Consider the following 15,435-nt stretch of genomic DNA (forward strand, 5'->3'; position numbering starts at 1 on the left):
ACAAAGCATTTTTCGCAATTCTCAAGATGTTTGTTAAGATCTAATGTAAAACTAACAAGATATTCTAAACAATATATATGCAACTTTATATGCTTAGGAACTAATGTATGAAGAGCCCCCAAAAAGGAGAGATAAAATCCCTGTTAATTGTTTTGTAAGCCAGAATACAATAATATATTGGACCCTTTTATGAGGAGAAAGAAAAATTAAAAAGGAGCTAAGAGAAAGAAAGGGGTATATATTTTTTCTGAGCACATCTTGGCAGGTCTCATCATGGTGGACCAAATGGATTCTTCAGCTGCTAGACTTCCAGCCACATCAATTCAAGGCTTACCTTCCCATGAGATTGTAGTGGAACTCAAAATCCTTTGGCCCGCTGACTTTTCAGAGGTCTAGGTCTTGCACAGCATGAAGCTTGGAAAGGCATCAGAGGTCACACCTGAATTTCAAGGAATAGTGGTCAAGTCTCTGCCACAACTGCATGAGCTGCATCTCGACTGTCCCTGAGTTTAGCCTTTCATTTGCCTAATTTTTGTCTGTTTTCTCCCACAGTGCGAATACTCAGTACAGTTCAATTGATGGTCTCTTCATGGGACAAAAATGATTGGGAATAACTTGCAGTCCTGGAACTATTGCAACTAGAACATAAACACCTTAGCTGGCCATGTTTAAATTTACTAAAGTATTTGTTCATTTAGTATACGGATGTATTCTCCTTTCCTGGTTATCCATGTGTCTGACCTGAATTTAAATGCTGAGTGAAGCTAGTTCCTCATGACTCCTGAAGCCTGTTTACAGATGGCATCCACAGATTTTCTGACTAATTTTATAGCTCTTCATTTCTTATAGTTGACCAATTATTCTTGAGTAAATGAGTAGAACACCAATCATTGTAGATTCTCTAATTCTCCGAGTTGTTTTCAGTCCATGTTTAAGGTTATTTGAACATCCTGGGATGACTGAAGAAAATATCCCATAGAGGTGCACCCAGGGATAAACAGATAGAAATAAAATAGAAATGTGGAAATATACACACCCCCAGTGAGTGAGAGAAGGGGAACTGAGTTAGACAACAAGAAAAAGAAAGGGTTGAGAAAATGGAAAGCATGACATGTGTGGGAAGAGAAAAAGTGCAAAAGTTCAGAAGCCTAAACAGATGATGTGAAAGAAAATATGGAGAAATAATGACAGGTGTTGTATATTTCAAACAGAGCTATGGAGGGAGGTCGTCAAACTTGAGTAGTACATACACTAACAGAAAGAAGAAGTGGGAGATCATTCTGACTTAAGGGAAGCAAGCATGTTTATGGAACATTTTGTACTTAGAAAAGAGAGATTGATTAACATTGGTATGCTGAAAGAGAAAAAACGAAGTGAATAACTTAGAATGAAATCAGATTCTGTACATAAGATGGGGAAGTTATAAGTTATACAATTAGAAGGTGATCATTAGGAAGGAAAAGAGCAGGGAGGAAGTGGGAGGAGGGAAGGGAGTGGGAATTTGGATTGGTATTTCTTTAAAGTAATAAAATAAAAAAACAAAGGAAAAAACTTAACAGAAAAGGACTGGGAAAGAGGTGGGTAGCATATGACATGGAAGAATAATTGATGGGCTGGGGAGGACATGCAGAAGATGGTACAAGGTAAGGAAGTGGAAAGATGAACAAAATGAACCGTATGTGGATGTTAAAATAAAGTCCATCATCTTGTATGCTAACAAAAACAAAATAATAAATTATTCTAATTAAATCCAATGATTTACCAAAAAAGGAAAAAAATAAAGGAAAATAGAAAGAAAATAAATTAGAAAAATGAATGAGATAATGGAGGTTGAGAAACAAGAGAGGATAATAGTATAATTATGTGAAAGGTCACCTGTGTGTGTATAATAAATAAAAAAGCCATAAAATAATGTAATTATATTTTAGCTTAAAAATTTAAATATTTCAAAATAATATAAAATGCATTATGTATACATATAAATATTACATGATAAACTCAATTGCCACATAATATGTATATATATATATATATCAATAAAAGTTATTTTAAAGGATATTGTAGAAATAAAAAGGGAGGGGTAAGTGGGGCAAGGGAATAAAAAAGGGAAGAGAAATGATAGGGAGATGAAGAGGGAAAGGGGCAGAGAAATCACAGAAAAAGAAACAGAAAGTAATCACTGAGGAGTGACTGAACACTGGTAAGGACCTGCTCCTCCACTGTCTCTGCCTCTTTTTTCCAGGTTTACACGAGAAACCTTCTCTGTCTGCAATGATCATGATCATCCAGTGGCGATGTCAGGAGAGAATAAGGCCTCATCTTACATATCTAACCACCAGTGGGAAATGTTCTATCCCTCCAAGGATGGGCTGCCTTAGAGGCACTGGCAGCCTGCAGTGAAAAGCCACAGTGGAGCATTCCAGGCCATCTTCCTACTTGGCCCTGTGATCCAGAAAGGGAACGACAGAGCTATGGTTCTTTCAGGAACTCTTCCAGTGTATGGTCATCCCTGAGTGATCCATTGTACCTTATTGCCAAATGTAAGAATGCCTCATATATATCTCATGGGTTGTGACTAAAGAAATATTCAAGCCGTGCCTGAGAAACATCCTACATAATGATGGATCATGATAAACTACAATGAAAATTTAGACTTATTGGTTTTACAAATGCAAAGTGGTCAGCCAGCCCTGAAAGCACACACACACACACACACACACACACACACACACACACACACACACGTGAATACTCTGAACAAAGTGTTTATAAATATTGTATACAAACACTCAGTTTTATGGATAGGTGTATTTATATTGCGTATATATACATATATATGCATCTACAGATATACACAATGCAACAATAAAAATCAAAAAAAGAGGCTAGAAAATTAAGAGTGTGGGGGATATGCAAAAACTTGTAGCAAAAGGGACTGATGGGAGGAAAGTAAGAAAAAAAAACGATAGAATTATGTTTCAATTACAAACATTTTTAAAGAGAGATGGAGGAGCATGAGAATGGGTGTCAGATTACAGAACAATGGATAGAGAGATGCTCAAACACTCCTTGGCTGACTGCAAAGAGGCATCTATGTATAAAGGGAGATACAGAAAGGGGTCAGGACAGACTCATTAAGGATGTGGTTGGAATCAGTTTCAGCAGACGAGAGATGTCACACTCCCCTGATCTCTCACTCACATAGATCTTTCTACAGATCTTTCTACAGATGATATTCCTATTATCTCATTACATATTGAAATCCAAGAAGAAAGTAACCTCCTTTATGAAAACTGCGTAAAGGCATTCTATAACCCTAAAGGCTCAACATTAAGTGTTGAACTAGATTCTGGTCACTGACAAACCTCAAAGGACATTCTATAAGAGGAAGGAAGACAAACACATTGGCCACATTTCTCTCATTCTGCTTTCCTCATCTCTAACAAACTTTTCAAAAAAATTGCCCCTCATGTGCAGAACCAGACTGAAAAACTAGTGTGTAAATTATTCCTTTTCTCTATTGTGGGAACTAAGGGGACAGAATCTCTTGGGTTCATCTGCTAGTTTGGGGCCTTGTCATCTCCCCTCACTGATTCTAAAATTCAACAACATCAGAAGCTTTTGGGGGCAGCATGTGACCTGAATGGACTATTCGTTTCTATTTCCTGCATCTGAGGTCCCAGCAAATAAACAAGAGTGGAAATTGGACTCGATTTCCAGGAACAATAAACTACTCATTCCAACTCTGTTCCTCCTGGAGAGGAGGGAATAGACACTGGAAAAGGAATGAAGCAAGTAGAAAGAAGATTTTATGGAAATACTACCTGTGTAGGAAATGGCTTTGACATCGTTTTTTCCCTGTGGGAAAATTTAAAGTTTATTTCAATGGTGTTGGAGATGTAGAAGTTGCAAAAGAGATTAGCTGAGCACTGGAATGAATCTCAGATTAAGACACTGAACCTTGAGTCCTGAATTTATCTACCACTGGAATAAGGCTGATAAGATAGAACACTTATGCACAAGACACACGAAGTAACAATTATTAACGTAAAAGCTGTAAGAGATAAAAATGTTCCCATATGCCAAGGATCAGGAAAGTAACAGGACAACAATGTATTTGCATCACTACATTTTCCTATCAGTGCCGAAAGAAACATGAAGGACTTATTGTGCTAGATTTTATCTTCTGAAGCCATTAGAACATCTAGATAAAGCATAAATCACATTATAATGCAGATAGTAAGAGAGTCAAGAGCATTCAGGAAGCTTCCTCTTTATCTTCACTCATTCCATGTGTGGCACATATATTTATTCTCAGAATTACATATGAGAAAATACAGAAAACATAGCCACCTACAGTCTAGATTGTTTGTATTTTATTTATGTTACTTCTCTGGGAATTTCATACAATGTTATTTGATCATATTTACCCCTGCCCCAAGTCTTCTTGGGTCCTCCCTACACCCATATTGACATAACTGATGCCCATATTGACACAACTTCATGTTCTCTTTTTTTAAAATCCTTATCCATGGATTTCAATTTGTGAAGACCATAAATTGTTGGATATGTGGCCTTCCATGGAGAATGGTAAACTTACCAGTAGCAACACTCTTAAAATTGATTGTACCCCTCCCAGCAGCTATCAATTATCTATAACTTCTTGACTAGGGCTGAACCTTCATGTCAACCTCCATATGCCTGATGGAATTTTGTCTGGTATTGAGCATAGTGTCATAACTATTTGTGAGTTCGTAGATGGAACTTCCCTACCTTTTCCCAAAGACACTGTTTCATTGTTGTTATCCACAGCCTCTTTTCGCCTCCTTTTCTCCATGACAGCTGGAAGCAATTCTAGAGGATGACATTCCCTCTCCCAACAAAGTTTGTCTTCAAAGTTAGGAGTTAGACATTTTGGGGTTAAACATTCAGCTCTTTATTAAAGCAATCAAAATAAAACAGCAACATATTTTCACACAGTATGATCAAATAGGCAGCAACAATGCACCATATGACACCAGAGTTTATATTCTAAACCATTGGTAATGGCTAGCATCATTCTGGGTACAAAATATCAACTTTGGTTATCAATATACCAGATACCCCATTTTTCATCTATATATGACTATAATTTCCATTATCAGTGCTCTCTAAAGAGAACTTACTTGTGCTAAAGTCTGTGTTATAGCATTTAGACTGGTCAGCTGGATGATTAGTCCAAAAAAGTGTCCCCCATTCATGTGACTAAACATTTACATGCCATCTTTTACTGAAAAAAAAAAACCTGGCCCTAAATGATGAAAACAGTCCTCAGCATTGCAAAACAATATCATCCTGTTTCCTATTACAGGTGTGACTTTTAACATACCTGAAAAAAACACATTTGGATTCTTGTTGACAGGCTGAAAATTAACATAATAAAGTCTGTAACATGAGAGAAGCATTTTGGGACCAGTGATACTGTATCCTTGCTATTGTCCCCAAGTCTGGCTTGATGAGTTAGAATCTAGATGTCTCCCACAAGTCATTGGTTTACTCTTCCATTTGCAATGGCTCCTTTTTTCAAATTTGTCATCTGCCCTCAGATGTTTCATTGGCCCTGTGGTCTCCAGGATGCTCTCCTGGTCAGATGCATTAGGTTAGGAGCCATCTGGTACTCAGTTTATGTTCTGGAGAGATCTAACAACAAGAATCTAATTTTGATTGTTTTATGTGAACCTAAGACTCATGGAGTATTGCAGAGTGGTGGGGGAGTAAATATTGTAAGAGCAAGAAAATAAGTGAGTTTTCTGTGATATTTTGCTTCCTAGTAATGTCAGAAGCTACACCCATAAAGTCATACAAGCATGATTTCCTAAACATTACTCTAACATTTATAACACCAGTATAAATGCCAAAGTGGTTGAGGAAGAACTCATGAGGCCTTATGCCCATATACACACATTTGGGTAACTAAGAAATGCTGAAAATGTGAGAAATAGTCTTCTCTGGGGAAAAGCACACCTATTAGTTATTTGATACCTAAAGGTCAGGTCTGAAATCATGCATACAAGTATAGGATTATATGGACTGAGCAGGTTATATTTTGCAATATATATGTATATAATATACATTTATGTATACAATAAAAAATACTCAATAAATAGTCATGGATTTGAAAGAGAGTATGGAAGAATATAAGGGAGGGCTTTTAGGAAAGAAAGGGAATGACAAAATGATGTAATTTTATCAAAACTTCAAAATATAAAGATTATTTTGAGAAAACTGTATGGAAACTTATTTTATAATATGTGCACTTGCATATGTATCTTTTTCTGTGTGTGTGTCTCACATATCTATGAAGTTTAAGCAGGGCTAACCTATTGATACCATGTTCACTGGAAATGACGAGAGTTATGAAGGTAACATATCTCTTTGACACAATTCCAGCACAGCTGAGTCAAATATTATGATGTCATGTTGTTTCTCACTTTTGTTTTTGGTCTCTGCATGTTGCATGTTTGGGGGTTTTCTACATTATAATTTATTTAATGTCTTTCCCTGAGAAAATTTTGTCTGAGTCTCTTTAGGAAAGTCCTAAATTCATACCCATCCTGCTTTTAGGGAGAGAATTTTATCTGACCTTATTCAGAAAACATCCTTATGTCTTGGAGACTGTAATAAAAATGAAGATGCTAGAAACTTTCTTTATAAGACCATATCTCCAGGATCTTCTTGGAACATCTGCACAATGTAAACTTAAAGAGGCTGATAAGCTCCAACTAACCAGGGAATTTGACAACAGATCAGAGGCCCCTTCTTACATTATGATCAGAGTCTGCTGAATAAGTAACACTGAATAAATAGGGAGTTATACTGTGTATGCCCTTGAGAAGTAGATATTCAAAGCAAGATGATTCACCTGAACTGACTCAGGTATTTATATGTGCTTAGGTCTTTGAAACTGTAAGTGCTGCCAGTCTGAAAACAGGCTGTTATATATTAAATATTCTTGTCCCAACAAAAACAGTCTACAAATTTTTGGAAATAGGATTATAGGACTTTAATTGTAATTTAACCTTAAACCCTGGACTGTTATTGAAAATAAAACACATGTCTGGAGACAAAATGATGTAATGTGTATCTTTTGAAAAATATCATGAGTCTGTGAGTCTGTGTAAATAAAAAAGCAACCTGATTGATTGCTAATCAGTCAGAGCTACAAGTTTCTCCCAACCACCATGCCTGACTCACTCTTTTTTTTTAATGGACATCTTACTTAGTCTCAGTACCTGTGAATGATTGGGGGTTGCCCCAGGAACAATGTGCAAAAGTGGAATTCTTCTCTCAGAAGCCATAGGCTACTCAACAGTAAAGCCCAGTGCCAGATGTGGGGTACTCTCTATCTTGTTATTGCTCAAGGAGAACAAGAGAACCTCCACCCCAAACAGTACAGGCTATTTTCATTATTCTTGATTGCACTTCAGAATTAATGGTAAGATCTTATTGCTGAAGACAGCACACTCTTTGAACATGAGGCATAAAGACATCCAGCAGGTACCAACCTGGAAGCATCCTCCCTGCTGGTTAGGTTTCATAAAGCCAGGAGATGTGGTGTAGGCTGTTTGGGGCAGCCATAAGAAATATATACAAATTCTGAAAACTGCAGTAATGACTGCCCTGGTGAAATATGGCTGTTGGCAGGCAAAATCGTGGCATTGATATTATAGGGATTAACCAAGAGATTTCTAACTGGATTTGAGGCCTGCTCCACAGGAGAAAACCCAAACATGTTATTATGATTGGTCAAAGAACTTGTGTCTGGAATGCCATTGGTCTTAACACTATTTGCTAAAAGGACATAATATTAATCTACCTTCTAAATACTTATACCTTTAGAGGAGTGCAACTCTCATTCCTCATGGCAGAACTTTCTTTAAGCCACACACAGCGGTGAATAAAGAGATTTACAACTGGCTGAAGTGCAGAAAATAAATGAATACATGAATGTGGAATCCTTTCCCTAAATAGAATATTTCTATCACCTGTTCTTCCTCAGAAGGTTCATATAACATTGTGGAAGACAAGGGATGATTGTGAGAGCTACAGGACTGCCAGTGTTTTTGTGATGTGAAACAGTATCTGTTGTCTATTGGTTGTTACAGGACTATTTTACCCCTTAACTCACAGTATCTGTGAGTTGTTGGCAGAAGACCCGCACAAGGTGAAGTCAGTCAGTATTCCAGCATGCAGACAAGCCTTACATCTAGACAATGAGCTGCTTGGACTTGGTACCTACTAGGGGTAGAAATGTCACACACCCCCAATTCACAGTTCATGGATCACTGCAGAAGAAGAGACAGCCATAAGAGACAAAGGCAGTGGGTGACTACAAGAAAGCACTATTTTCCAGACATAGCAGGACAGCTGTACTTTTGAATGCACAGTGGTTATGACAATATGAAAAAAGACCTGTACAACCTCAAGCCAGACCAAATCCCAACATGGAGAGGGATGTGGACATGGAGTCCATGCCCAAGAAGCTTTTGGCAATTGATAACTTCTGATAGAGGAAAAGTCAGTTTTCTTTAAGGACACAAGTCCTGGTAAGTTGATCAGACTTCAGTTGAAGACCTCACATCTAAGAGTATATAAGCAGCACCACAAACTCTCTCCCTATCTCTCTACTGCTGGCTCTCATTTTGTCTCTGTTTCTGTCTCTGTCTCTTCAAGGAATAAATCCAAGGACTTCAAAAGTGGTAGGTAAGGCCTTCTATTTGTGGTGCCTCCTGATTATATAGGATGACTGGCCATCATGCAGGCCGATGGCTTCTCTAACATCACCATTTTCTCACATGTGCCTTCATTTGATTTAGCTTGTTTTTTAACATTCTGTATTGTCATTATAATAGATGAGGCCATTGATTTTGAAGATGCATTTATTCATGATTCTGAAATTTCCAATTTCAAAAATCAATGTGTTATGGTTAAATTGTCATTCAAGTAAAATTTTCTCACTTTACTTGTCATTATATTGTTTATTGAGAAGGATTTGGCTTTATGTACAAAATGTAAGGACAATAATTGTCTCTGATCAAAGAATCAAGGTGTACCCAAAGTTCTGAGAATGTGCTGATAATACTTGAGTTATATATGGTGACTGGCATTCATTAGGTAAAGTCCACTGGGGACAAATATTATCTCAGATGCCCCCTAGTTTCTGTCCACGGAATATGGGATCAGAGACTTCTTCCATTGCTGGCTGCTTACTGGTCTCAGTTGTTGGCCTATTCTGGTGTCCTGCTGCATAACTGGGCATACATCACATCCTGGAGTTCCTTAGATGTAGTAGCCTAGAGTGGGACAGAGCTGAATGACGGTATGTGCTTGACATTAGCAATATAGGAAACTGAAATGAACAAGACTCACCTGTGGGTGAACCTCTCTATTATCTCCTGATTGATTGTTCTTCATGTCAAACTCTTTTTTTTAAGAAACAGTGCAGAATTTTTATTAAATGTTCATACATTTTTTCAGGTTCTATTATTACTATTATTATTATTAAAAATTTTCACCTCCTCCCATTTCCCTCCCTCTCCCTCCCTTCCTCTTCCCCATTCCTCTGCAGTCCAAAGAGCAGTCAGGGTTCCCTACCCTGTGGGAAGTCCAAGGTCCTTCCCTCCCTTCTAGGAAGGTGAACATCCAAACAGACTAGGTTCTCCCAAAGCCAGTATGTGCAGTAGAATCAAAACCCAGGGCCATTGTCTTTGGCTTCTCAGTCAGCCCTCCTTGTCAGCCACATTCAGAGAGTATGGTTTGATCACATGCTCCATCAGTCCCAGTCCAGCTGGCATTGGTGAGTTCCCATTAGATCAGCCCCATCATCACAGTGGGTAGGTGCACCCCTTGTGGGCCTGACTTCCTTGCTCATGTTCTCCCTCCTTCTGCTCCTCATAAGGACCTTGGGAGCTCAGTCCAGTGCTCCAGTGTGGGTCTCTGTCTCTATCTCCATGCATCACCAGATGAGGGTTCTATGGTGATATGCAAGATATTGATCAGTGTGGCTATAGGATAGGGCCAGTTCCAGTGCCCTCTCCTCAGCTGCTCAAGGAACAAGCTGGCGACATCTCCTTGGACACCTGGTAACCCCTCTAGAGTTCAGTCTCTTGCCAACCCTAAAACGGCCCCCTTAATTAAGATCTATACTTCCCTGCTCCCATATCCACTCTTCCTCCATCCTAACCATTCCATTCCCCCAAGCTCTCCCCATCCTCCCCTTCTCTCTTCTCTCTACCCATCTCCCCTTATCCCCACCCCACCCCCACCTCCAAGGCTCTCAATTTTTGACTAGCAGTCTTGTCTACTTCCAATATCCAGGAGTATAACTACATGTTTTTCTTTGGATTCACCTTCCTAAGGAGAAGTAAGCCCTGCTTTCTGATGTCTGGAAGGTTTCACTTGGGCATAAACAATTCGCTGGGGATCTTGACCATGTGTGTTCTGCAGCAAGGAGATAAAAGGATAGATAAAGTGACTCCTTGTTCCATTCAGGAGCTTCTTCACAGAGAGATCTTTAGAAATTTAAGTCACATATCGTAACTAATGGGGTCTCCAGGAGTTTTCTGAGTCCTTGGGGAGTCTGCAAATGTCCTTTCCCTAGTTCTGGCCTTTTATCCTCACACAGACTCCTATTTTCTAACATATTATTAGAAAATATATTATTACATGCTCATCTTCCTGACTGAGTCTGAGGACCTTTGAACCTGCTGTATTTTCTATTGGCATGAGCTCATTTATTAGATACCTAGTCAATATCATCCCTTGTGATTACACAGACCCTGTGTGCCTCACATACCATATCCATTTTCTCTGCTTCCTTTTCCCTGCTAGCATATCATACTGCTAACATTTTTCAGATATACACATCTCACTTCCTAGCCTTGAGGTGAACTTAGAGTGGGTGAAGATCTCTGTCCCATGCTGTGTTTGCAGTCCTTTAAAGGCAAGAACAAAATTATTCTCTGTGTAGTAGTATTCTTTGTGTAGTAGTGTTGCAATCACACATTTTGCAAATATGCCTATTTTTCTGAGTTATTGCATAACATTTCTATCATTTCTTTGTATATATGTTATAAACATGCTTTCCCCAACACTTTGGGATTCTTTAGTCTTTCTGTAAAGCTTCCCTGCTTTCCTTGCGGCTGCTAGCAATCACATAGTTCATCTTCATTCTGGCTCTACTCCAACATAGCTTTTCCCCAACTTCTCTTCTCCAATTTCCTCTCCCCTCCTCCAGGAAGCAGCTGAGATTTATAGGCTACCTGTGCTGTTGTTTTCTTTTAAACTCTAGTAAAATTGTCCATGAGCTAAAAAAATTAGAAGCTCTCTGTGAATGATTATACAAGGATCTAAGGGAATGAGGAGTCTGTGACTCATGTGTCATTTCGAGTCTTTAGGCATATGCTAAGCAACAGACATGACACACATCCAGAAAGGAAACATAACAAAATGGTCATATCGTCATAATGAAACCAAGAAGGAGAGAGCATAGTTCATAGAGGCAGATTCTTCCATAATGGAGACATTAGCTGTAGCTGTTACTGGCAGAAAGGAGTGCTGGACCAAATTGGGCAATAAGTTCTTATCACTGTGAATGGGACAGCAGTCTCACCCAACTGTCCAGCTCCACTCTCTCCTCAGGCTGTGTGTCCATCACAGAAGCATCTGCTATGTCAGAACAAAGGAGTCATCTCTTAATCCCAGACTCTGGGATTCCCTCAGTTACCCAAACCCGAGGTCTTGTCTCAAAAAGAGACAGAGAAGCAGGGAGTTGTGGTCAAATCTGTAGGTCCATTGTGAAGTTTGGTCCTTCAGAATGTTGACCCCAGACCTTCCCCATAAGTCTTGTGAGACTGAGATCTAGAGCATCTCCCTTCTCAAAAAATCTGTTATTCTCACACAGGTTTTCTTCCTTGTTGTCAGTATCTGGATTGGATCTGTGGAAACAGGGATTATCAGGTGGCAGTGAGGTATAAGGCAGGTGGGAGTCTGGATCTCTGGGCAGAAGTTACCTCTTCTGAAGGAGTCTATCTCTGAGTGTTGACTGTGGATCCCCTGCAAGATGTTGCAAGTTGGTCTCCCCTTGGACTGCATGAAATGAAAAAGCATCAGCTAGGAGAAAGAGAAGGTTCTACCAATAGAAACTTTCAGAAGAAGAAAAGAAATGTTAAAAACACATGCTGTAAGCATACAAATAATGTAGGATGTGGAAAATCTTGAAAAATATTTGAAATTTGCACAGATCTGGAGACATGTTGTCTCTACCCAGAATATCCATACACCTATGTCTCTTAACACTCTTCTTACCTGAGTTCTTCTTTTTGCCTTTACACTGGTATCTTAAGAAGATGAGAAGAAGCAGGAGGAAGAAAAGCAGGAATAGGGTCACCAAAACTCCGATAAGAACTTCCTGGTACCTTTCCAGTCCTTAGGCAAAATTGACATCACACATGAGGGAAAGATATTATTTACGCAAGCACCTATTGAATGCCCACTACACTCATAGCCTCCTTCCTCACAATTAAAAAAGATGGAACTGTTTCCATTACTCAGATAGTTTATAGATGAGGAAATTCAGGCTCAGAGAGACCCATCAGGCCCACGTAATTTAGATCGATGCTGATGTTTTTTCTGCTCTGAGAGGTAAAAGACTTTGGACTGAAGAGTATCCTTTCTTATGGTTTCCTCGGTCTTATTGTAGGATAGAGCCCTTCTAAGAGAAGATATCCTAGTAACCATATACATTAAAAAATCATGGGTCCTTACCTGAAACAAGGATATCAATGGGATTACTTGATGTTGACCACACCTGGGGATCATTCTTCAAATAGCCATAGCATCTGAATGTCCCATTGTGGTTGGCAGTCACAGAGTCCAGAACAAAATGAGCCTGGAATGACATCTTGGAATGTTGCTGTGAGTCCAGTGTCCATGAGAGGTTATACTTTCCGTCCTGGATCAGAATGAATCTGTCAAATCTCAGTGATGAGCTACACTGCATGGTTATTGACTCTCCTGAAGTCACAGCAGAGCTGGGCCAGACAGACAGGCTTGGTTGAACACAGGCTCCTACAATACAAGGGCAAGTGTGTGAAATGAACTCAAGCTACCCACATTGCCCTGCAGGCTTGGGCTCTGAGAGAAGTTCCTCTTGAGAGCAGAACTCTTTCTGAGGGGAGAGCCTGTGCTGGGATCACTTAGTTTCCACTCACCTGTTAGTGCCAGCATCAGGGGTTCACTCTGCTCTGACAAGACAGCAAGGCTCTTATAGTAACATTTGTATATCCCTGCAAAGTCCTTTGTCATATGTTTAATGTGGAACTTAGCCTTGTTCTTCTGTTCCAGAGGGAGCTGTATGTCCCAAGGATCTTTGTTTCCCTCTTTATGCAGAAGGTATTCCACAGCTTCCCAGGAACCCTGGCACCAAATAGTCACAGATGTGTATGTGGCAATCGCAGAGCGTGGCTCTGCCCAGATGATGGGCTTTGGGAGGGTTTCTGCAAGGAAATCAAAGGTTATGTCTCTGTACAGTTCCCCCTCATACCCCAGGTCTTAGCATAGAGCACTCACAGACATTATAGCATTATCCATAAGCACTTTTCTCCACCTGCATTGCGAAGAGTTGGCTCAGAGGAGAACAAAAGTAATGTCTGGTCTCCAGAGAGAAGAATATAATCCTGGGATGGAGTCACTAACCTGACAGTACTGGAATCTTGTGTTCCACACTCAGACCTGGAAGAAAATTCTCATTGAGAGCTTTTTCCCATCTGGTTGCACCTCCTGTTACTGTATGGAATCAGACCTGGCTGCGGAGTGTCTTGAGTGTCTATTCTCCCTCTTCACATCTTACCAAAACACAACAGCATTCTGAGCAACAGGGTCATGATGAGTCTTGCTATTGTTCTTGCTTGTGCTCCTTGGGCAGTCTGACTATGTTCTGTAGAACTATCAGAAAGGTTTTCATTCTGTAAGCAAATCCTTTCTGTCATGGGTTTGCCACATCAGTACTATCACCAAAAGAGGAACTTCTATTTTTTTCATATTGTAGGAGTTTGGGCAAGTGTTCAGGTCTCTGAAAAGATATTAGAAAATTTTTTCTCTATATTTCTTACTGATTTTACCCCTTTCTGTGTGTTGTGGATGATGGAAGGGTTTCACAATACTTTACCCTATTCTGGTATTAATCTTTGCTAAAGAAGAGAGATAAGAAAAAAAGAGATGTAGGCTTTGTTTGATGATAATAAACTATACAAAATTTCCCCAAGATCATGTAAGCAGCCTCTTACCCATACTTTGATTTAATAATCACAATTATATCCATTGGTTCACCACACCACACTTAATAGCATTGCTCTTTTTTTTCTGTCATTGGTGCCTTATATTTATTATGTGATTTGTTCATGTAACTCAAGGTAAAGTTCCCATAAATGGCACATTTAATTATTCTTGGACTATAGGAGTATCTCCAAGATGGGCTCAAAAAACCCTAGCTACACTACCACCAATCACTATTCTCCATTAGCCTCTATATTACCTGGAAGACATAAGGGGCACAGTGGTCATGGAGTATCCAGAAATGATAAAGTTTGTAGTTCATAATATCATATAATTAACACCAAAAATAAAAAGCACAGACACTATTTTTCATTTTAAACCAAAATGAACAAAATAGCCAGTACTTTCAATAACATGAGGAATCTTAAATTTCTAACTGTTCTTATGTTGACATAACACTTTGTGTATGCCTAGCCTCCACAGTATGTCTCCCAGCCTTGAAAGCAGGCATTCAGTGCATTTCAGAAGGTATTAGAAGATTAGGCTTCAGCATACAAACGGGAGAAATTATGCAAGGAATATACATTCTTTGCATATGTTCCTCACTGTTGACCCCAAATCAGCAGCTCCTTTCACATTAGGTTCCATCATGGAAGAGGGACTAACAAGATATATTCTACAAAAAATTGGAAAGATCTGGAAACACTCAATTCTGAGTGAATTAACCTTGACCCAAATGTAGAATCACCATATATTTTTATCTCATTTCAGGAGTTTTCCTTGAAATCTCAGGTGTGTGTGTGTGTGTGTGTGTGTGTGTGTGTGTGTGTGTGTGCGCGCGCGCGCATGTGTGTATGTGTGTGTTTTCATTTGGTGTCAGGAAATTAGTCAATGTCTATTGGAATAGGAATTAAAAGGATGGCAAGTATAATAGCCTTCTATAATGGAGTAAAGAGCAGTCAAGGTACAGAGAATGGGTTAGTGGCAGGATGTATGTATGTTGCTGTTTTTTCTCTATTGGTTCTTTACTTTTTGGTGACCCGGTCAGCTAGATCACAAATAAATTCACACAGATACTTATTATTACTTCGCAATACCCAGCCCTAGCTTGACTTATTTCTA

General features: G+C 39.2%; 1 protein-coding gene across 1 annotated transcript in view; it reads right to left on the reverse strand.

The window, feature by feature from the left end:
- The window catches only part of LOC146895962 (leukocyte immunoglobulin-like receptor subfamily B member 3), a 92,946-nt gene that overhangs the window by 40,618 nt on the left and 36,893 nt on the right, over positions 1 to 15,435 (reverse strand). The window contains exons 7-14 of the mRNA XM_087896321.1: positions 13,735 to 13,824; positions 13,251 to 13,535; positions 12,805 to 13,107; positions 12,346 to 12,465; positions 12,051 to 12,126; positions 11,938 to 11,975; positions 11,651 to 11,706; positions 10,395 to 10,479 (exon numbers count right to left, since the gene is read on the reverse strand). Of these exons, the coding sequence (XP_087752447.1) occupies positions 10,395 to 10,479; positions 11,651 to 11,706; positions 11,938 to 11,975; positions 12,051 to 12,126; positions 12,346 to 12,465; positions 12,805 to 13,107; positions 13,251 to 13,535; positions 13,735 to 13,824 (1,053 nt within the window). The remainder of the gene's footprint in view (positions 1 to 10,394; positions 10,480 to 11,650; positions 11,707 to 11,937; positions 11,976 to 12,050; positions 12,127 to 12,345; positions 12,466 to 12,804; positions 13,108 to 13,250; positions 13,536 to 13,734; positions 13,825 to 15,435) is intronic.

Source organism: Myodes glareolus, chromosome 1, assembly GCF_982192425.1.
Source record: "Myodes glareolus chromosome 1, mMyoGla1.1, whole genome shotgun sequence".
NCBI classification, from domain to species: domain Eukaryota; kingdom Metazoa; phylum Chordata; class Mammalia; order Rodentia; family Cricetidae; genus Myodes; species Myodes glareolus.